The sequence below is a fragment of the Ochotona curzoniae genome, unplaced genomic scaffold, assembly GCF_017591425.1.
Source record: "Ochotona curzoniae isolate NIBS_2020 unplaced genomic scaffold, NIBS_Ocur_1.0 scaffold_2453, whole genome shotgun sequence".
Taxonomy (NCBI): domain Eukaryota; kingdom Metazoa; phylum Chordata; class Mammalia; order Lagomorpha; family Ochotonidae; genus Ochotona; species Ochotona curzoniae.
Genome location: NW_024467094.1, coordinates 4669017 through 4693298, shown reverse-complemented (window position 1 = coordinate 4693298; position 24282 = coordinate 4669017). Strand labels below are relative to the sequence as shown.

General features: G+C 43.3%; 1 protein-coding gene across 1 annotated transcript in view; it reads left to right on the top strand.

The window, feature by feature from the left end:
* DNAH9 (dynein axonemal heavy chain 9) overlaps nucleotides 1–24282 on the top strand; it is a 283503-nt gene that overhangs the window by 57572 nt on the left and 201649 nt on the right. The window contains exons 15-19 of the mRNA XM_041000388.1: nucleotides 2590–2725; nucleotides 5339–5535; nucleotides 5646–6079; nucleotides 14796–15018; nucleotides 15603–15769. Of these exons, the coding sequence (XP_040856322.1) occupies nucleotides 2590–2725; nucleotides 5339–5535; nucleotides 5646–6079; nucleotides 14796–15018; nucleotides 15603–15769 (1157 nt within the window). The remainder of the gene's footprint in view (nucleotides 1–2589; nucleotides 2726–5338; nucleotides 5536–5645; nucleotides 6080–14795; nucleotides 15019–15602; nucleotides 15770–24282) is intronic.

The window sequence follows — 24282 nt, the reverse complement described above, 5'->3', positions numbered from 1 at the left end:
TTTGTATCTTTGTTCTTCTATACATAATGTATTGTTTCTCTCAGGCTTCTTTTAATAGAATCTCTTTTAATCTTTGATTTTCTTTTCAGTTCAGCTATGATGTGCTTAAGTGGGTTTTTTTATTATATTCATTCTGCTTGGACTTTATAAACTTCTTGAATCACTTTTTGCCAAATCTGGGACTTTTTTTGTCAAATTATGATGTTTTTGTCTGCTAGTTCCACATCCATGTTATTCACTGAGTCTTTTTAAAGAGAGACTAAAGTTTATTTTTCTCTTGCATCAGTACGTCTAACAGGTGAGCACCCGGGGCTGTGATAGCTACAGAATCAGGACCTACGCACACTGCTTTGTGGAGTCTGTTCCTAGAGACTATTTTCCCTCCTCCTGAATGTCACATTTTTCTGCTTCTTTGTATATCTCATAACCTTTTGCTATGTGCTAGGCAAGTTTCGTGAATGTCACACAGAAATCTAAGTGTTCCTTTAAAACATCCCTGGGTGTTCGCTTTGGCAGGCAGATGATTTCCTCATGGGTCACCTTGATATGGTCGAAGTTCACTCTTGAACATCTCCAAGGAGGATCTAAAGAGAACTTGCTGTAGAGTAGAGCAGCTCCAAACCTAAGGCACTTCTGTGATCTCAGCTGAACCTGCAGCTTATCTGCAAGCTCTTGGGATCATTTTTCAGATGGAAGTCAAATTTCCTCCAGAGTTGTATGACTTGCACCTATTCTATTTGGCTTTGGGCCCCTGCAACTGTTTTTGTGTAGGTTCTTGCCATAAACGTGTATGGCTAATACTGAGGCAAATCCTCAGGAGGTCCCAGCCATGTTGCTAGCCCTGACCTTCAACTGCTGTCTTCTCTGCTCGTCGGGAGTAATGCTTTAGTTAAGTCCCACTCCCTTGTGTGTTGTAGTTTGGAAAATGTCTTTCAGTAGAAGGCTGGGTGGTTGTGAAGCTCACTTCTCTCAAGGATGGTTTCCTTCTTTGGTTATCTAATTACACCCCACACCAATACCTTGTTGTGTTTTATCCACTTCCATGGTAGTTCATTAGCAGAAGGACATACACGGTCTCATTCTTCTGTCTTGGTTAGCACCACCAACCTTAGCCATCTCTTTTTCACAGAAAATTCTAACACGTTTATTCTTTAGACCACAGTGAGGTTGAGCTAGTAAAGAAGGGAGAAAGATACAATGATATTAATAGTCAAACAATAAGAGACAAAATAATGGCATAGATCACCCATCAAAACTAGAAATTACATAATGAAGAAGCAAACAGAAATACACAGCTTAAGAATACCCAAGAAGAGCTATATTATAAGTGTTACAATTTGCAGGATGATGGATTTTTAAGTCATTAAGAAAATTTCAAATCTACAAAGGAAGAAACAGTGTAGGTAGTACCTCTTGGGAAGTTTAGAATTGTGCCACTCAAAGGCATGGTTGTGCTATTGTTTCAGTCTGTGGAGATTTACAACATGGTAACATTTCCTAAAGAGGCGTTAAGTGTGAGTCACACAGAACAGTGATTCCTGTAAATTAGTCATTGCTTTCTCTGAGATATCAGATCATTGGAACGTTGATATAAAAAGTGTTCATCATGAACATGACAAGGAGTAAGTGGAAAGCTCATGCTTGACCTCTCTGAGCTTTTAGGCTTCCTTTCCTTGACTTCCAACCTTGTTACCATGGTGACTCTTGGGTTCCATCATGCCGGAAACCATATCACATAGAAGAGTAGGAGAGAGATATTTATAATGCACCTGTTTTCTAAATCATTCAGTATGATGAAGGCTTTTACTTCATATGGAAGCCAACTGCAAATTCTCCAGCTCATTTCTAAACTTTTTGTTCCTCGAACCATCAAATTTCATACACATACTGGACCATGGAGTCCTCTTCCCCTTACTGCTCCTTCCTCTGCCTCCCCTTGTTGGCAACGCCCGCGTCACCACGTACCCCGAGCCCCGAGTCGAGCGGAGGGACTAGGGTTATGAGACAGACAAGACAACACACACAACACACACTGAGGCTTATCCTTGTGAAATGAGAGCTTTATTCAAAGTCGAACTCTCTTATATAGTTTGCTTGGCCCCTCCCAGGATCTTCCCAATGGTTAAGCAACACCTAAGCTCCCTCAAGGACATGCAAAAAGGGGAAGCAGGAAGGAGGGAGATTGCAGTCAAGCCACAGGCTAAATGTATCAGGCCATGATTGCCCTTCCTGTTACACCTTTGAGAAACAAGCTGTGCTGTGGAGTTAATCCTTGGGAGACCCGGCCGTGCATCCCCTACCTTCTGCCCTGATGCAGCTTCCTCCGCAGTACATCAGTCAGCATTCCGGAAGCACACCCATGGCCTCCGTCAATATGCGTGTTGAGAAGGCAACCTGACCATGCTCAGAGATGGGACCAAATGTTCCCTTCAGGGTCTCACTCTGCATATACTCACTAAGCCTGATGGGTTGGTTGCTCACATAAAAGTCAGTTTGTCACAAGAGGACTTTTTCTCCATGAAAATGATGATTCTTTCAGTTCTTCCTTGCTATTAAGCATGGTTTTATCCTTTCTTCTTCCTCCTGTAGGAAAACCTGGATCTGTTTTCAGCAGACCCAACCTCCAATACCTGGAACACTTATGTTAACTGTATTGATCAAATGTTGCTGGATGGATTCTTTTTTGCCATTGAGTGCTCCCTCAAGTACCTCCTGGAGAACACTGGTACTTACTGAATTGTGGATGTGGGTTATTTGGGGGCAGGATAACAGATAGCAGCTTCCACTGAGTTAAATCGAAGTGCAATTGAGCACTCCATAACTTTCCCATAAATGCTGTGGACTTTCCGTGAATGATACTCAGCAGCATGGCCAAAGTAGTGACTTCCTACATTGTTGAAAGAGAAAGAAATTTCTGACTCTTTAAAAATCAAGTGATAAATTGGGCCCTCAGGTAGTGAAGTCCACGGCTAAAGTGAAAAAGCCTAACAGCTAATTCAATCGAAGTCAAGCTTCAGTGACAGGGAATGACTAGATTGCAATAGCAGGAAGGGCACTTAGTAAATGACAGCTTCATCCATACTTGACTCCTGGCATTGGTAGGGACAGAGGTGTTCTGTGCCATAAAGCTGGAACTCTGCAGCCTTTCAAAAAACGCAGAGAGGCTGTGGTAGCTAAGCTGAGTGCAAGAAAAAGGAATGTTTCTGTGTGAAATGCAGTCAGATGGGAAGCAGGCGAGGAGATGACTTTCAGAAGGAATGTTAAGGTGGTAATGCCACTTCTCTGAAGTTAACGGAAACAGTGAAGGACATTGGGTTGATGGTGGATAAGATGGACAAAGGTGCATGGCCTCTGAAGGCCAGCTAATAAAGGTTAGTCTTGGCTGGTAAATGGTGAGACGGGAAGGAAAGATGTTTTCTGTTCCAGGCTGAAAGGCGAGTTGTACCTTTACATTCTGGCAAACTGTAAGATATTGAGCAGAGTTCCTGTTGAAGAACCAGACAAAATGAAAAGGCAGAGGTGAATGTTTTAAACCTGGAGACTGAAACGGAGATGAGAGCTGATGATGTCAAGTGCAACCCAAGGTTGGAAATCAAATATACAGTTAAAGTGTATAGGCCAGAACCGGTGTGCAGATATCCAGACCATTGAAGAGGGACCACGCAGGTTCAGAGCTCAGGCATGAGAAAGGGCTCCGCGTTGAGTGCAGCCACAGTGGGCGGCCCCGTGGTCTTGGCAGTTAGAGCTGCTGAGGAGTGAAAATGATCTGTGCTTGCAGGGTGTGGAGATATCCAAGTCAAGGACACCTGGCAACAGGATCAAAGGGGTCTAACAGGGTCGGAAAAGCAGGAAAACGTTTACCTTGTAGCATCTGGTGGCCTGTGAACCAGTGAGGCATAGAGCAGAGGCGCCAAGACTGGAGTGCTGGCTCCCAGAGCCCAGCACAGCCAAGCTTACCTTAGGGACCTGCCCAGATCTCCCTCTGTCTAGGTAGAACAGGGACCCACGAGAATGGTTTGACACCGCATTGGGGCTGTCCCTCGTGTCTCATTTCTTTTACTGAGCTGGGCCGTAGCCACTTGCAGGTGTGCTCAGGGAGGGGAGAGAGTGTGTAGAAAAACTCGCCTCCTTCTTGAGGGTTCCCACACCACAGTCCTGGCACCACCATTTCTTCCCGTTGCAATGAATGGCTGCAACTAAGACCGGGAAGTTTAGTCCATCCCCAGTTACAATTCTATTTTTTTTAGGGAATAGATAAGGAGGCAATGAACTTCAGCTGATCGTCGGCTACTCCCAGGATCCACCCCATAATAGGCTCCTAAATATTTCCAAAGTCGAAAAGATAAATGAAAATAAGGGACTGTTGATAAAAGCTTAAGCATTTATCTTGTACTTAGGGCATCTTGCTCCATGTCATATTTTGATCCAAATTAAGCAAGGCACATTGGTGTAGCAAATAATCAGGAATTTGTGAATTATTTACACTGTGTTTAAATTTTTTATCACTACAGGACTACAGAATTAAAATAAGTAGTTTTTTTTAAAGATTCATTTATTTTATTCGAAAGGCAGTTACACAGAGAGAAGGAGATACAGAGAGAAAAATCTTCTCTCCACTTTCTTATTCACTTCCCAAGTGGCCAGAATGGCTGGAGATAAGCCAATCCAAAGCCAAGAGCCAGGAGCTCCCCCCAAGTCTCCTGTGAAGGTGCAGGGTCCCAAGGCTTTGGGCCGTCCTCTGCTGCTTTCCCAGGCCACAAGCAGGGAGCTGGATGGGACACAGAGCAACCAGAACACAAACTGGCACCCATATTGGATCTCAGCGCATGCCAGGCAAGGATTTAGCCACTAGGCTATTGCATCAGGCTCAAATAAGTTATTTTATTCTTTTAAGAAAATGAGCAAAATTGTAACTTTCATTTATTATTTATTTACTTGATTTTATACCCTGTTCACTAGTGGCTGCCAGTGAAATTGAATGAGTGTTGCCTGGGGAAAAAAAAATCAGTGGCTTTCTAGAAATTGCCTATGGGAAACGAACCCCAACTAGGGAGAGGCTAGGCTGCCTGCCATGCAGCATTTGAGAATGTGGAAGGAGACTCCTGGTTTTGGTTGGTCACTGCGGAGGGTCAGTGTCCCGCAGCTCTTAGGGCAGCACAAGGACTGTCCTATCCAAAATAAGAGACCGCCTCCCCTCTGTGGGAGTGCCCGCAGACTTGCCATTTCCCTTCTCCTGCCCTCTTACTAAAGGTTGGAAATGCTTTAGTGCCTTTCAAGCAATATTCAGCTTAGCCTGTCCCCCACTTTTCTTGGTTGTTGGCTTTTACTTGTTTTTCAGAGTGCAAGGCAGGACTCAACCCCATATTTGAAGTGCAAATGAGCCTAGCCATCCCAGAACTCGTTTTCTGTCCGTCTCTGGAGTCTGGGGCCAAGGGGGGCTTCTATGACATCGTCGAAGGCCTCGTCAGCAGCATTTTCAGGATCTCCTCTCTGGTGCCAAGACTCTCCCCACACAACAGCTCTCCTCACTACCAGGTATTGGGAGGTAGGGGTGAGGGGTGGAGGTGAGAGTGGTGAAGCCATGCTACCCGCTCTAGGGAGAGCTTCTGCCCAGCCCACTGCCGTTGTCCCACCCCTTACCCAAGGCCGAGCTGGAGGCCATGGCCGATCTGGCGAACCTGCGCAGTGTGCTCATGGAGCGGGTGAAGGGTGTAATGGCGCTTTGCTGCGGCTACCGGAACAGCTTCAGCCAGTATGCTGGCCTCTACGTGGAGGACCGCAGAGAGACCCTGGGCCAGTTCCTGCTGTACGGGCATGTCCTCACGCCAGAGGAGGTGGAAGCCCACGCCGCTGAGGAAGGCAAGAGCATCCCGGAGACTCCGCCCCTCCTGCACCAGTTCAAAGCACAGATCGACTCCTACGAAAAGCTCTATGAGGAGGTGTGTGGGCTGGAGCCCGTCAAGGTGATGGACGGTTGGTTGAAGATGGACGTGCGGCCTTTTAAGGCGTCTCTGCTGAATGTGATTAAGAAGTGGAGCCTCACGTTCAAACAGCATCTCGTTGACTGTGTCACTAACAGGTAACACGGTGGGTCTGGCAGTTCTGGCTGTCAGGAGCATGGTGGTTTTGTTTGTTTTTTTGTTTGTTTTGTTTTGCTCCCGTGGATTTGTTGCTTACATTAAACATTAAAACAGCCTGTTCAGGGTTTTGGGGACACCACGGTGACTTTGTTCTTTCTGTTTCCTCTGGTCACCAGGTGAGGACTCTTTGTTTAATTTTCCACTTGATGCCCAGTGTGTGAAAAGCACCTGGGGAAGTGGTAAATAATGTTAGAGAGACAGTAATAATAGATGCAGCCTCCCCTGACTACAAGCCTGGGGAGCAGAGGGGTTCCAATGGGCCTCTTGGATTTTATTTCTGCCTCTTATCCTTGTCTCACGTTGTCCCACTGTGCTTCGTGGGAGTCACTACAGCCCCACATTCCTGCATGCCTATTTGTGCCACGCCAGCCCTAGATCTAAAATTCTACCTGCCCCACTCTGGATCTAGATGTCCTTGCCTCACCCCAGCTGTCCATTACAGAGCGTTCCCCTCCTCATGAGTAAGGCACTTGGCTAACTTGGTCCCCTAGTCACTCACCCTGTCCCCAGAGCTCTGCCACAGTGAGAATCTTGACTCCTGTCCTGGGGACAGCCATAGCTCCTCTCTTGTAATTCAGCAATCACCATGAAAATTTAAAAAAAAAAATCAGGCTGACACCTTTACTAAATGGGGAACCTGTCTTAGTGTTGTGACTGTGCTAAACCACTGGGAGCGTGAGCAGAGAGGAACTGGCACAGTGGAGGAATCACCTGTCCGCCTATGAGCTTGAGCAATGCTCCAGGAAAGCATCACGAGGGGGGTGGTTCAAATCGGGCTCCCCATGTGCTCTTCCAGAAGCAGCAGCCAGTTTCCCACCGTCCTGAAGCTTAGTGCTCGTTGAGGCCCTCGAGGGCAATAGGAGTAAGCCATGGCAGGAGGCAGAGCAGTGACAGATGGCCCCAAATGGAGCAACTCTGTGGGGACGGTGGAGCTCTCCCAGGGTTCCTTTGCATGAGCAGAGGTATGCTTTACAAGGTAGATTGTGCTATTATGTAGGTATGGGGGAGGTCAACAGATTCAGAGATGACTGGCTTCGAAGAAATAGCTGATTATTCACAGGTCCCAAGAGACGGGAAGTCATCAGGAGGCATCCTCGGAAGAGGCACGTGGGAGGTGTGCTTTATTGTGGGAAGGAATCAGCATGGGAGAGAAACACTGGCTTTGGGCTGGCAAGTTTCAGTGATTACAGGAGGCTTTGAGGCAGGGCAATTAGGGTGTGATCCCTTCACTGTCTGCAGCTCAGACCGTGAGAACCACACTTGGAGGACAGGATGGATGCTGTGTGCTTGCAGAGCAGTCGTTGGCATGTAAAGGAATTGGTCTGGAAGGACAGAGAGGTCCCTGGTGAGAGCAGCTGCCATGGATATGAAGCAGGTTGGATTCCAGAACCCTGCAAAGTGGGTTTAATGGCATCACGTGCAGTAGAACAGTCAGTGGGCCTGAGCTCTTGTTCATGAACCCCAATTCTCTCATCTCTGAAAAAAAAGAAAGTACCACCAGACACTTCCGAGGCACCTTCTGGATTGTCTCCTTCACCGCACTTGAGGGGAATGTGTCATGTGTGTTCTTGACAATTAGATAAGATAGATGCATTTTACTGAGCATCTACTACAGGCCATGTGATTATGTGATCTCCATCTTCCCTTAATCGGTCAGGGTTAATCCCACCTTACCTTGTGTCTTATGTACTTCTCTCCCTGTCGGAAACAAAGTCAGCTTTCAGCACTGACACCTGTATCTCCATTCAGCTCTTTCTGCCCTAATATCTGATTCGACTTATACTCAGTCTTGTCAAGCCACACCTGGGACCAGCGACTAGACCTGGGAATCTCTTATTAAAAAAGAAAAAAACAACCTTGAATATGAATTTTGTTTATCTGAAAGCAAGAGATCTCTTATTCACTGGCTCACGCCCCATTTGCCCAAGATAATCAGGACTGGCCTAGAATGAACTGGAAAACTGGCAGTTCCATTCAGGTCTCCCACAGGAGTGCAGGCATTCTATCCCGTGAGCCATCACTTGCTACCTGCCAGGGTGTACATTCACCGGAAGCTGAGATGGGAAGGGACATTAGAACTCGAACTCAGGCACTCTGATAAGGACTGTAGGTGTCTGAACCAACATCTTACCCAGTGTACCCCATCCCACTCCCCAAATCTTTCATCAGTGAATGTTCCGTGTTCCCCTCATTTTTCTCTCGTCACCTGTTTCTGCTGAGACCCGTCTCTCCCCTAGGGACACTGCTTCCCCTTAAGCATACACATGTGGAGGCTGATTTTTCTCCTTCTCTCACTGACCTTTTGAGTCTGCACATGGGAAGGATGTCCTTGCCCTTCAGTGCTCCTACCAGTCCATTTCGTCACCTCTGTAGAAGCAAATGCTATGGGACTGCTCCACCTGACACTCCTCCTGGCTACAGTTCTCTGTCCAACTCTGGAGGATCTCATCGTGGGGTTCAGTCTTTCATCCTCTCTGTTCTGCTGATGGTCACCCCCAGTGGCCTTACACCTACAGAGTCTCCTTCATACTTCACACCTGTCCCTGTCTTTGTTGGCTTCCTCAAGCCAATGCTCTTAATCTCTGCTGCCTCCTTCTGGGTTGTACTTTTGATGGGGCAGAGGGAAAGATGGGGAGATAATTTTTCTTCTCTTTCTTATACCTTATTTGAAAGGCTGAGAAACAGAGACAAACCTCACAACCACTTGTTTGTCCCCTGCTCCCAAATGCGTTCAATTGCCAGGGTTGGGTTGGGCCAAAGCCAAGAACTCAATACCGGTGTCCCACATGGGTGACAGGCACTCAAGTACTTGACTCATCACCTGCTGCCTCCTAGGGTGCACATCAGCAGGAAGCTGGAGTCTTGAAAGGAGACGTTCTGCAGGTATCTCAAGCAGAAACCTAACTGCTACACCATGCACCCCATGCCTGGCCTCCCTTTGGAAGTGCAGGTGTAAGCATTGCATTTGCTGAGTACTACCTGGTATCTCTCCACTTCATGTGCTTGGCAACCCCGCTGTGTAGAATTCTTCACATCCATCAGGATTCCCAGGCCATTGACTCCATTGCTTTTCAGTGTCTATCTTCCTTGCTCCCCACCCCTGATTTCCCACTCTATAAAACCCTAACTCTCCTGAAACTCACTACTCCACACTTGTGCCTGAGTGATGCATCTTAGATAGAGCCGAGACAGGCCAACCTTCTGACCTAGTCTCACATTAAATTCATGAACGTACAATCCACGCTGACCTTCCGCTGGCTAGGACCTCCAGGATAATATTGATCCCAAGTGGTGACAACAGACATCCTCGTCTGATCCTTGAACCGAAAAGGGATACTTTCAGCATTTCACTGCTGAATGTCGAATTAGTTATGAGGGGTGTGTGTATCCTCTTCATCTGATTACAGAAATTTCCTTTTAGTGCTAATTTAATAAGAGTAACATAAATAGCCATTAAATTGTATCAAGTGCTTTCTCGAAGTCCTTTAAGAGAATTCTGCTTATCCCCTTCAAATTTTAAAGTGGTGACTATATTACCTTATTGCTAATTTTTAACGACCTTGGTGTTGCTGAGATTAAAACTCAACACAGGGTCTCATCTCTTCCAGTTTATCCAATGGTTCATTTTGGTCATAGATCAGAGTTTGACATTCTTGTGTTTATGGTTGAGAATGGCCCTCAATTTTAATAGGGTTACTGTCTGATTTTAGCTTTGTATTTTTTGCTAGCTTCATAAAAAACAAGTTGGGAAGTAATCTTTATGCTCTGGAAGAGTTGGCATAATATTAGGATTCTCTGAGCCTTGAAAATTTGATTTAACTCTCCTGTTGGGCCACCTGGGTTTGGAATTTTCTTTGGGAGACAATTGTAACTTATCATTTCTTTTGTGGTTATAGGAATATCAAGATTTTTTTTTATGCTCCTTAGTAAGTCACTTCCAGTAAAGCTGTATTTTCTAGGAATTTATCCATGTTGTGTAAATCACATTTTTGCTACAGAATGTATGCTTTCCTTGTACCTGTTTTATCTCTGTGAACACGGCGTATGTCTCTCATTTTGTTCTTACTCTTTTTTTTTTTTTCCTACTCTGGCTTCCTGTCTTAATTAATCTTGAGGAGATTTACAAAGAACTATTTTATGAACTCTTTGATTCTATTCATCATGCCTTGATTTTTATTTTGATTTAGTCTTTTGGATTTAATGTTTCCTTTTACTACTTTGGTGGGATTTATTTTCTGCTCTTTAACAAACTTAAAAATGGAGGCTTTCTTTGTTAATTCTGGGCTCTCTCCTTTTGAATGCTAATATTTAAAGTTACAAATTCTAATCATAACTTTACCTACCTCTCACATGTTTCAGTAAGTATTTTCATTGTAGTTCTGCCTAGATTTAATATTTATTATAATGACTTTAGATGTTTTAAATTTCCAAACATGGCATTTGTCTAATTAGACTTTTGTTGTTAGTTTTCTGACTTAAATGGCTTTGTGGTCAGAAAAAGCTTTACACGTTGTAGCACTTTGCTTTGTAAACTGTAGTGTAGTCTGTTTCTGTAAGTATGCTACGTACATTGGGAAAGCATATGCATTCTCTGACTGCTGGATGCAGTGTTCTGTGGCCGCCTGTGTAATCAAGCTTGTGAATGGTTCTGTGCAAACCTACTGCTTCCTCTCTGCCTTTTAAATTTCTGCTTATCAATTATTGAGATAATCATGTTAAAAGCCTTCTGCTTGAATGGCATATTATCAGTTTCTTCTTATAATTCTGGCATTTTTTGTGTCACATATTTTGAGCTTACCGTACAGAAGTGTGCAGGGCTTTTTGTTGTTGTTGGTGGTGTTTTTTTTTTTTCCTTAAAGATTTATTTATTTATTAGAAAGTCAGATATAAGTCAGATATACAGAAAGGACAAGAGACAGAGAGGAAGATCTTCTGTCTGATGATTCACTCCCCAAGTGAGCGCAACGGCTGATGCTATGCCGATCCGAAGCCAGGATCCAGGAACTTCTTCTGGGTATCCCACATGGGTGCAGGGTCCCAAAGCTTTGGACTGTCCTCGACTGCTTTCCCAGGCCACAAGCAGGGAGCTGGAAAGGAAGTAGAGCTGCTGGGATTAGAACCGGCGCCCATATGGGATCCCGGCATGTTGAAGGCAAGGACTTTAGCCGCTAGGCCACACCGCCAAGCCCTGGGTTTTGTTGTTGTTGTTTGTTTTTCATATCTTCCTGGAAAATTGAACCTTTTAACCAAACATTCAAGATCCTGTTTGTCAATAGCCATGTTTCTTGCAGTCAAGACTGGCTTGTCTGATGTTAACACAGCTAACCTCAGTTTCTTTGTATGATTTTTGCCTGGTTTATTTCCTTTTATTCTTTGCCTTTCACCTTGCTGTGTTTTTGTATAAAGATGGATTTTTGTAATTGATATATAACTGAGTTTTTAATGTACTTTAACAGCATTTATTCCTTAACTGGAGGGCTTTGTTGATTAACGCTTGTCATGATATATTTGAATTTAATTCTGCCATATTTATATGCTTTCCATTTACTCTTTTTCTTTCTCCTTTCTTCGTTTGTTATTTACTTGCATTGTTTTGTTTCATTTTTCCTTTTTCCATTTTCCCTCTGTTGTTTCAGTGCTGTGCTATGCCGCTCTGTTTCAATAAGTGCCCTTAAAACAAATAAAATTTTCTTTAACATTCCTGCTCTCTTCACAGTCCATACAAAAATGTTTTATCATCAGGTTATATCCTACAATTCCTTGTCACTTAGATTGCTCTGATGCTTTATTTGTATATCTGTCTATACAACAATACTTGGATTTATCAACATCTTTACGAGTATCTTTACTCTTTGAATATTTCTGTGTTATACACCTGCCACCTGGGTGCACCCCTTGGAAGTACATTTAGATAAGATCTACTGATGGAAATTTGTTATTCTTTCTTTTTTTTTCTCTTAAATCTAACTATTTTGCCTTATTCTTGAAAAAAAAAATAGTTTTGGAGAAGAAAAAAAATTTACAAAATAATATAATCTTCCTTGGAATATTGAAAAGATTATTCTATTATTTTACTCTGTCCTGGCTTCCATTTGTGCTGTAGTATAATCAATCATCAATCTAATTGTTCCATGGTTTTATTTTGTTTGGGCAAAAGTCTGGCTTTACACTGAAGCTTATTTCAACATGTTTTTCCTGCTAAAAATGTGTAGTTTGATATAAATTATCTGTGTGATTTTGCTGGACTTTCTGAATTCTGATCAGTTCTCACACCAACTGTCTTAAGTTGAAGCTGAAAACTTCCTGGACAGCCCCAACAGTCCATTGCTGTCCTCCTGGCTTTCATTGCTGACTCCCTAATAATTAATATAATAAAATATTGATAACTAATCCAATCATATGTAGCAAAATTACTTTCCAGCTAAAATCTGTTCTCCTCCAGCTACAGAAAATTTTTTAGTAAGTAAATCAATTGTGCCTTTCCTACTCAGAATTCTCACACTTTAAATAAAATCTGGACTTCTCATTACAGCCAGTAAGACCCTATATTACTGACCCTCACTGATTCTCTTCCTCCTATATCCCTCATGTCTTTAAAAAAAAAATTACTTTTATTCTCTCGAAAGGCAGAGTGCTGGGAGAGAGAGCTCACCCTTCCACCCACTGATGCACTGCTCAAATGACTGCAGAGACTAGGCTGAACCAGGCTGAAACCAAGGGTTTGTAACTCCATCTGGGGCTCCCACATGATTGGCTGGGCCCACATACTTGGGTCATCTGTTCTGCTCTTTCAGGTACATTAGCAAGGGACAGAAAATCTAATCAGTGCTCATATGGGATGCTGGCATTGCAGCTATTGCTTAAGCTCCTGTGCCACTGTGCCAACCCTACCCCTCAGGCTTTTGCCTTTTCTGACTTTTCTCTTTTCCTTGAATAAACCCAACCTCATCCAATCCCAATGCCTTCGCACGTGGCACTCCTCCACTGGGATTATTCTCCCATTTCTTTCTATGGCTCCTTCCCTTGCATGATTTACTTTTCCTTTCAGGTTCGCCTCCACAGAAGGGCCCTATCTGACCATTTCCTAGAAAATAGCCCTTTCTGTCTTTAGTGCTTTCCTCCTTATCTTTGCTTTTTCCATTAGAAACCGTTATTGTGTGGAAACTACAAAATTCGTTTCATTGAATTATTTCCGTTTATTTTTTTGCTACCAGGATGTCTCCTTCATAAGGTTGGAATCTGTTTCTCTTACTTATCATTGTATCTCAGGAATGGGAAGCGTGTTAGGGTTTATTATGGCGATTCAGTGAATATTTGTTAAAGTGGGGAATGAGTTTCATTTAACTCTCGGCAAATAATAAGAAATACTTTTTTTCTAGTCTTCTGGGTAAAGAAATTTAGGCTCAGAGATGTTGGATGACCTGGGCCTGGTCACATACTTACTGAATTGCCCAAATCAGGAGCGACATTTGGTACAGTGGTTAAGATGTCACTGGGGGACCCACAAGCTATCTTGAAGTGCTTGGGATTCTAGGTCCCTGCTAATACTAACACTAAGAAGTAGCAAGTAATAGCTGAAGGAGTAGGGTCCATGCCATTCACATGGGAGAGCCCAGCTGATTGCTAGCTTGAGCCTGTCCATCTCAGCTAGAGCAGGCACCAAGGAAGTAAATCCACACATACTCTCTATCCGGCTCTCAATGTGCTGGTCTCTTGAATAACACAAAATGTGAAAACAAGCATCAAAATCAAACCCACATGTATCTGACTTTAGAGACCATAGTTTTTTTCTTACTTTGAACTTGATCTCTGTCTACCTGCTCTGTCTGTCTGGTCTGTCTGTCTTTCCAATGAATAATATAAAATGTAAAAACAAGTATCAAAATCAAACCCAAACGTGTCTGACTCTAGAGACCATAGTGGTTTTTTTCTTACTTTGAACTTTGACATAATCTCAGACTTAAATTTTAAACCTGCAAAAACAGCAGTTTCCTTTTACCCTTCATGTAAGTGAAACCAGGGTGTTAATATTTATGCACAATGAGCAGCTATCTATAGACCTATTCCAGTGCCAACAGTTATGCCACTCAGGTTCTTTCTCTGGTTCAGGATCCTACCTCAGATCACACTTGAGCTGCTGTGCCAGCCGAGGCTCCTCCACAGGATGAGTCTCAGTCTTTGTCTCCCACCCTGACCTTGCACTTATGGAAAATGACATATTATCTTACTTAAAATTAACTTTATTTGAGGGGGAGATAGAGAGAGAGAAATCCCATCTGCTGTTTTTCTTCCCAAATGCCTAGGGGTCAGGAACTCAACCAAAGTCTCCTGTGTTAGCGGCAGAGACCAAATTACTTGAGCTATCAAGTGCCACCTGGCATAGTATGCATTAGTAGGAAGCTGGAATCAAAAGCACGACTGGATCTGGAAGCTAGGCAAGCTAGGCACACCCATATGGCACGTGGGCATTGCAAAATGAGTCAAGCACCCACCCCAGAAAGGCCATATTCCTAACATCAGGAATTAGCATCTACAGAATGCACAGCAGACCTGGGAAGCTTTGCATGCTAATAGCCATGATTGTTCAAGAAGAAAAGAAATACTGCTTTTGAAACATGAAAGGGAAATGACTCAAGTTCTCTTTATGTTGATCAGCTTGGCCGACCTTGAAGAGTTCATAACAAATAGTGAAAGTGGCTTGCTCAAGAAAGTCGAAAAAGGAGATTTCCAAGGGCTGGTTGAGATTATGGGCCACCTTGTGGCTGTTAAAGAACGGCAGAGTGGCACTGATGAAATGTTTGAGCCCCTAAAGCAAACTATCGAATTGCTGAAGACCTACGAGCAAGAATTGCCAGAAACGGTGTTTAGCCAGCTAGAGGTCAGTGCATTTATGGATTTCTTATAAAAAGAGGTTGAAGTCTTAGGATTTCGGGGTGGGGTGAGATAACTGAAAAAAATCACAAAGAGGGCTTGGTGTTTAGCCAGGGTCTATGTTTTTGGAACTGTAGCACATGACATATGTGTGATATCTAGTACATTCTGGAAACTCAGTTATTTGTTATGATAGAGATATAGGAGAGAATTAAACAGGAAGGAGGCTTCCCCACCACTCAGAATCACAAATGAACCCAGTTTTCAATTCAGAGGAAGAAAATTAGGTCTGAGGGATAGGATGGGTAAGAGGAAAGTGTGGGGTATGAGCCACAATGCTCCTGGCTAGAGGTTCAGAATCAGGACAGTGTGGATTGAATTTAGATGATGCTTGAGAGACTAGGAAACCAGGGAGGCAGGTCAAAGAAGAGTGGGGTGGGGAGAAGTCTAGAGTGTGAGTAAATGATACCATCATATCTCGGTGTGACCCTCAGGTATGTCATAAAAGCATGTGGAGTCGGCCCAGCTTCAGGATCACGGTGAAGCGGGAGCATTGTGTGGGGCTGACCACAAGGACGTTTTCTCTTGCAGGAGCTGCCTGAGAAATGGAACAACATAAAAAAGATGGCCATCACTGTGCGGCAGCAGGTGGCCCCACTGCAGGCGAATGAAGTGGCCGTCCTCCGCCAGAAATGCACAGCCTTTGACTCTGAACAGCAGCGCTTCTGGGAGCGATTCCGCAAAGAAGCCCCCTTCAGGTAAGGACCAAAGCCACCTCTGCTTTCTCACTTGTTGGAGACTTTGCCATCCCTGAGTCACTGTTGACCTTCCTGCTGAGTTGGTGTTAAGTCTTCAGCAGAGGAAGACTAAGTGAGAGCCTTCCCTTCCGTGCAGGTCCTTTGGTTGGTATGTTATACCAACGCAGGCAGAGTCTTACCATGACCTATGTGAGATGACTGTACAAACACTGCCAAACTCATGGCCTTAAAAAAAAAATCAAGGATCTTCTTGTATGTCCAAGTATGTATATGGTTAAAGAAAAGTGTTCTGAGTCTTCCCAGACTTCTCTGCTTTTGGCTTTATAGAATGCCTGATAGACTTCTTAAATTATTTGAGAAGGTGTTCTGGTAGCCAAAAGGAAGGATTTAGTTGAAGGCTTGCTTCAGGGAGTTTTCTCTTGGCACTACAATAGGTAGGCACTGCTGTACTTGTTAGTATGGGTCTGCATACAAGCAGAGCCAGGGTAGAATAGAAAGTGCCACTCACATGAACTCCACTGAACACACATCAGGGTTTCACTCTCAGAGGTTTCCTTCCTGGTGCAGCCACCAAACAGGGGTTTGCTACCAGAGCGTTGGTCAGCTTCAGGAGATCTGAGCCAGCAGTCAGTCCCTTGTCTACCCGTGGACCAGCCACATCAAGTCCCCTCCCATCCCTCCATTTCCGTGAGGGGTTTTCTGTTCCCCTGCATTGAGTTTCTGGCTTTTGTCTTCTTTGGCTTTGCTTAGACAGACTTGGAAATTTCCAAACTGGAAATTTGCTCTATGTAAAGAGTAACGAACTTTTTCATTTTGAGAAGTTACTTACCAGCAGGATTAGGAAAATAACAAATCAATTTTCAAAAAGAAATCGCAACTATTAGAAAGGAAGCATAAGCAATTTCCAAAAAGTTCATGGGAAATATATATTATAAAAAAATGTATCCATGGTTTTCAAAAAAAATTTGAAACCGAGTACTATTAATTCCACATTTCCATAGCTTGAAGCTCTCCTAAATCAAACGATTCAGTACTTGGACTCTGAATCCAGGCTCCCTGGAAACTGCCATGGAGTCTACTCCTCACTACTTGTGACATGGCCAGTGACTTGGTGCCTTTCGCTTCGGGTTTCTCATCAGTTATGTGCAGGTGTGGTTAGCATTCACTTCATAGAATTGTGTTCAGGACTAAAGAGATCATTCTAGAAAGCTTTTAGCTATATGTGTTCTGCAATATGGTGACCAACCTTCCTGGTTTTCACCACTGACTGTTCTGATTTTAGCATTGAAATTGTCATGTCTGGAAAACCCCTCTGTTCCAGGCCAGCTTGGTTGGTTGGTCACCCAACCTGACACACCATCAAGTTCTAGAATCTTTAAATGTTTTTCTTTGACAGATAATAAAATTGTTTATGGGACATAGAGAGTTCTTTCAATCCGTATATATAGTGAATCAGGAAATTTCTGTTATCCACCATTTCCAACAGTTCTAATTCTTTCTGAGGAGAAAACTAAAAGTCTTCTCTTCTGCTTATTTGGAATTATACATACGGCTTTTGCTAGCTGTACCAACCCTTCTAGGTAATAGTAACACCAGAGCTCTCTCCTCCCGTCTGGCTATGATATGGAACCCGTTAGTCCCTTCCCATCCCTTCCTTTTCTCTACCTTCTGTAAAGGCCATTCTTACCATTAATTCGTCAAACATTTGTAAAGTAGTTATGACTTCCCCAGCACCATTCTCGGAGCTGGAAGGAGCAAAGCAAGTGCATTAAGAGGCAGGGGACAACTTAAGGTACAAGACACAGGGAATGTGATGCTCCAACAATATCCTGCTCTTTTGGCTACACATTAGCATCAAAACCCTCACTGCCCAGTGTGCCCTGCCAGCCAACTAAGCTACAGTTTCTGGAAGCGAGATCCATGTGTTAGTTTGTAAGGCTGCCGGGGTGATTACAATGTGCAGCTAAATTGGAGAACTGCCACCCTAAAGGGAAATAATTGCTTCCTTTTAAGCAATCCTGCCAGGGCATGTAGTTCCAAATGAGTCTATATCCCTTTAGAATAATTGCCACAGGGGCCAGGCCCTTGTTCCCAAGAAATATCTATTGCTCAAAACATGTGGGACTCCTCTGGGGGCTATTCTTTCCCAGGCTAAGGCTTACTCCTTTGACGTCTCTCTGCATATAGAATTGAATTTGTGAAATTGAACACATGCTCATGCAAGGCCAAAGCTGGCGAGGAAAATGGCTTCTAACTCTTAGTGCCATTACTCAGTTTTAATAACCACACCAAAGGTAACAGGCATAAACGACGCTGCTCTGTCTTCCTCTTTCATTGTGAAATTTTCATTTTCTTTATGATTTAATTTTCTTTAAATTTTGACGAACACATAGTACTTGCACATCATTAATGGGGCACAGAACAACACTTCTACACAAGCAAGCGGCACATCCGGATCAAATCAGACAATTAGCATAATTCGCATTTCCATTTCCTGGAACACTAATACGTTGGCATCAACTGTCTCACGAGAAGATTTCCAAAGAAGATGCTTAAAAAAAATATCTTCCCAAAAGAGATCTCTGAGACCGCCTTCCCAGAAAGAAAAGAATGCCAATGTGCTTTTGTGTGTCCGTGAGGGATGTGGCGTGTTTCGTTCATTGTAACACTGTGTGGATGTTGATCAGCTGCTGCGTTTCTTTCTTTCTTTCTTTTTTTTTTTTTAGTTTAGTTTTATTTTCATTTGATAGCTGCATTCGTTTTTTTCTTTCTTAGCACCCGTATCTGGTGGCTGTGAGGATACAGTTACTCTTAAAAGCTGGGTTTTCCAAATTCACATCTGCTGATTTGACATGCAGATGAATCTTCCGAAGAGAATGTGTTCAAAAGAACTGCTCACAGCAGTGTGGGAAACCAAATGTTACTGCAATTTTGATATATTTCTCTTCTTGTCAAGAGACTCGAGCAGAATTATAGATTTCTTGCAGAAGGGGATCTTAACGGGTGTCAACCCATGTGTTTTGTTGCTTAGTTTGGTTTTTGTGCATTTTTACAGTTTTGAGGTGTTGTATGTGACAAATGACTTTAATTCCAATTCCTTCCCTTTTAAATCATCTATGAATTTCTAAATTGCAAACCCTGATAGTGCTCCTCTGTGAACACAAGTTTCTGCTCCTGATTGCATCACACAGGTTAAGCTCAGCTTCTCATCTTCTTGTCGCTGATGAAGGAAAAGCAAATGAATGTGTCTCTAGGACCTTGCCCTTCAGCAGGGACTTTGTGAACTCTGATCACTTGGGTTCAGGTTCCTTTTCCACGTCCAAGCTACATTTTATATCCTCTTTTGGTTCTTTTTTATAATTAGTTGCTATGTATTTATTTAAGCAGAGAGGGAGGAAAAAAAATATCCCTTTTGCTGGTTCACTCTCCAAAAGCCCACAACGACCAAAGCTGGACCAAGATCAGAGGCAGCACTCAGAAACTTGTTAGGGTTTCACATATGGATGACAGGAAACCAGGTATCGTCTACTGCCTCCCAGAGTTTTATTGGCAGGAACCTGGAGTCAGAAACCAGGGCTAAGGATTGAAGCCAGCAACCCAGATTTGGGATGCTGGTGTCTTAACTGCTGAGCTTATCATTCTTACCCCTTCTTTGGTTCTTAATTCCAGATTACATCAGCAATATTCCTAGAGGAGTGCTCACACACCACAATAACTGGTTGTATCACCATACCATGATTCAAAATTTTCACATCCCCTAAAACTAGCAACTATTTCTCTCCACTTAAGTGAAAAGAACTCTCCACATTTCTGGCAGCCTTTTCTTCTTTGGTCTTCCTGCCCTAATGCACATGACCTTGAACCATGATATTAGGATATACAGGCTTATTACCCACAACAAGACCAAGGCAGGCTGTTTTTGGAAGTACGACAAGCTAGCCCTGTGAGCTCTAGCTCAGTGAAGTTCACTAATGTTCTTAAGATGGCAATGTAGATTTCTGAGTATCTGGAAGCCTCTTCTGGAAGGCACTTTCCCATCAGGTGCTCCCCTATAGGACACATGCATGAGAACATAAGGGTTTAGTATTACTTCCATGGTGCCAGTTGTCTTTTTAACAATTGGAGAAAAGAGAGACGTTAGTCATTTTGTCTCCAGGGATCATATCAATAGCTTAAGACATGTCATTTATTCATCTTGACCTTGTTCTAGCAGTTGATCTGAATCATTCACTTGATCTAGGCTTCCAGTGTGGTCTCAAGATTAAAGAGAATATAACCTGAGGTCGATGTTAGAATATTGAGATGATACACATCCCCAAAACACGAGGACTGATAGAAAGCTAGGAACAGTGTCAGAAATTAGCAGCAAGATATGAACCCTGGTTGCTATCTTAAACCCCACTAAGGATGTATTTTACATACTCCCATAGAAAATGATGATTGAGCCAATGGTAAATACAATCAGTTTTGGACCCCCCATAGGGGATGAGTGGTAAGAAAAATGTTTTCTGGGCAAGGAAGCAACACATAGCCCAAAGGAAGGCAGAGTGAGAAACATGCTGAAGAGTAGCAGTAGGTAGGTGTGTCTGGGATGCAGGGAGCGGGAGATGAGAATGAGATGTCCAGATGTTCTGGTGTTGAGCCACAGGGAAATTGATGTGTGAGACCAACTTAGAGATAATCCTCAACTTACGATGCAATTATGCACCAACAAGCAATCTAAGCTACAATTGCTGTACGTGAAAAATGTGATTGACACACCTAAGCTATTGAATTTCCTGGCTTAGAAACTCACCAAACTCTAAAGGATAGGTTGTTTGTCCCCTGACTGTGGGCCTGGATGGAGCCTGTGTTTGCTGCCTCCATGCAGCACCACAAGAAAGGATCAAACTACAGATTGCTAGCCTGGGGAAAGGCACAAATTCAAACTTCCTAATGTTCATTCCTTTCATATCATCATACAGGTAAAAAACGGGGGAGGGAGGAGGCACAAGTTGAACCATCATCTGTAATCTGAACCATACCTTCTAGTGGCTATGGAAAGCAAAATGGAGCCAGACAGTCTCAAGACTAGGTATTCAATAAGAGTGGCCACCACAGCTCAGATGAGTAGTGGTAGGGCCCAAACTGAAGCAGTAGCAGAGAAAAAAAAAATAAATGGATTTGGGAGAGATTTAGGAGACAAGAATCAGCAGGACTGATGAAATATGAGCAATGGGGAGACAGAGACCATCTGCTGGCAAGCAGGTAGACGGTAATTCCACTGCCCAATGAGATGGGCAGGCCCAGAACCTGAAGGATTGGGGATCCCAAGTTCAGAGTTGGACACCTTGTGTTTTGTGACATACGTGGGTATCAAGGAGTGTGCCATCATTCACCATTTATGCAAATGTGGCATAGGGGTTAACACTGACCAGTATCTAGCTTTGAAAGAACAACTGGAATCATTTACTCTTCACTGTCTCTATGTTAATGTCTGAATCAAGCAAGAATCAAGCCTTTTTTCTAACATATTACACACACAAACATGGTATTTTCATTTCTCTTCATTGTAGTTTTTAAGATTTATTTTTATTTATTTGAAAGACGTAGTTACAGAGAGAGTAAGGGAGAGAGCGAGAGAGAAAGAGAAAGACATTTTCCACCTGCTGTTTCATTCCCCAAATGACTGGAACAGTTAGAGCAGAGCAGGCCAAAGCCTTGAATTCCATTGGGGTCTCTCACATGGATGTCTGGGTCCCAAGCGTTTGCACCCTCTTTTACCATTTTTTGTGGTACATTAAGTAGGGAGCTATGTTGGCAGTGCATCAGCCAGGTTTCACATCGTGTCCATATGACAGGCTACCCCACAATACTGGTCTCCACTATACTTTCATTTTATCCAAGCCTTCCAGACGTTTCTCTTTTAGATGAAAAAAAAAAGTCTGCATTATTGTTTCAATCTCACAGACTTCGCCCACCCTTTTGCCTCCAATTACATTCTTGTTCTTACACTGTATCATTCCCCCAAGATCTGGAGAATGGCTTCAAGTTTATTAGGCGCATGAATCAGGCCTCTGAGTACTCTGACAATTTGCACTAGAGATTTGAAATGTTAGGAGGCTACCTGTCTTCACGTCTAGAGGTTACTTCCACAACTTAGGCCAAATTAGTTTTTTTAATGCGTGCTCAACTACAGGAAATGGCTGTCCACAAATTTAAACTATACATAAAAATTATGCCACAGGGTGGATTGAATTTGGAATAGGTTTGACAAATATTTGCTTCTTACAAATATTTGAGGAGCCAGCATTGATTTAAGGATGCTCACATATGCTGAGGGAAGAACGGTGAGCAAGCATTTATTACCTTTTGTGTATAACCGAATTCTGCAATTGCTCACTTCTAATCAGTTACTTCTGAGTCATACTCCATTAATAAATTAAACAGAATTCATCTGGAACTTTATAGATCTTAGATGAACACAGAAAGGCTAAGTGTAGGTTCATAAAGCAAAACCTGCATACACCAGCACTTAGTCTGAGCAAGTGAACAGCCAGAAAACCACTCATGCTTCGTGATCTTCTGTGCTGGGCCACTGGCCTAGATGATGTTATTGTTTATTTGTTTCTAGTCCATTAAAAAAAATCACCCATAAAGGAGAATGTTCTTGGCTGTAGACAGAGGGCTCTCTCTATCTCTCTAATTCCAACCTTCTGTTCTCTTGCGAAATACCTAGAGGCTGAGGAACAGCACAGACAGGCAAGTGGTGTTCAGACATTCTCTTAAGATCCAAATCTGCAGGGCTGAAATTGTGGTGCCCAGCTTAAGCCACTGCGCGCCATGCCAACATCCCACATGAGTGCTGGTTTTAGTCGTGACCTCTCCACTTCCAAACCAGCTCCTTGATAATGACCCTGATGGTGCAATAGCAGTTTGCTTCAGTGCTTGTACCCCTGACATCCATATAGGGGACCTGAATAGAGTTCCAGGCTCCTGACTTGGGCCTAGTCCAGCTCTAGCTGTTGCAACCATTTGGGAAATAAACCAGAAGATAAAGATCTCTCTCTTCCTCTCCGTCTCTTTGTAACCCTAGATTTCAAATAAATAAATTTTAAAAAAAACACACACAGATACAAAATCTACAACAAAAGCCCTTGAGCCAAAAGTGATTTGGATGGAACAAGAAGGAATCAAACATAACAAGCATCAAAGTTAATCTGACTTTAATTTAATAGTATGCATAGCTGATATTGTGTTGCATGGCAATCAGGCGTAAGTGGTAAGAAGTTGAGGCAAATGACTTTCATTAGGATTAAATCCATCCATCACATCAGATTTTCTAAAGGCAAGTGAAGAAGAGGGGCAGGTCAAGAAAAGAACTCCCTTCCTCTCTGCAGCTCCCCCCAACCCACATGCACACAGCCATGTGCGCCCACAAATAGAAACACACACAAAAGAGGGTACTTCAAAAAGTTTGTGGAAATGGGGTATGAAACCATGCTTATATTGGAGCTAAAAACATTACATAGTTTTCCTTTTTGTAGTACACATTCGTATGAACTTCTTGAAGACCTCTTACACAGACAGATTGCAAAAATTCTTGCTCCAAAAATAAGCACATCTTTTGCTTCCATTTCCCACAAGCTTCGGAAATGACCTCAAGTAATAAACAGGAGGAAATGGCTCATTCTCTGAACACTCATTTTCTCTCCACTTTCCCCTTAATGATGAGCCCTGGCATGCCCTGTTCTGATTCAGGAGAGCCTACCCCTTGAGGTCATGGCAGTCCCAAGATCTAGCCCTCCAGGCACAGCAAGACAAGGAAACCTGAATTGGGGGTTACAGAGATTCAAGGGAAATTAAAGAAGGAAATGAGAGAGGTTCCTTAAACGTTTGGGTTAGGAGTGCTCCCCACCAAAGCAGCATTGTCTGACTGTGTGTGGCTTCCTTTGAACACAGGGTTCTAACACGGGCAGACTCTTGACAGGAATGCACGCCTGCTGGGGTAGCAGGAGCACATTGGGCTGGCAGGAGGATCCAGAGCCAGGGGATTGGATATGTGCCTGAAGCCCTGGAGGAAGAGGGTGCAGAAATGTGCACACCAAGTGTCAAGTGAGACACAGTGCCTGCTTGAGCCGGTACAGAGCCAGATGTTGTCCCAGCTGCACGATGCAGAAGGGAGCAGCCCAGAGAGTGGGGACAAGCCACTAGAAGGAGATCACTGGGGGCAGTTTGGAAGAGGAGGAACCTGGCTTGAGGTTCACAACAAAGGAAAGGGGACCACCACCACCAGGGCTGGGGAATTTGGATAGGAATTGTGAAGGCCAATTTGGAGAGTTCTTACATCATTCACAGATCATGAAAAATTATCAGCTTAAAAATTATCCAGAGGTAGAGTTATTGAATTTCAAGTTCTGCCTGCAGTTGCCTTAGGCAGGACCAGACCAAATGATTTGGGGCATTTTAAATATTCTGCAGTCCTGATGTTCCCCGCTCACCTGCTTAGTAAGCACTTTACACTGAGTCTTCAG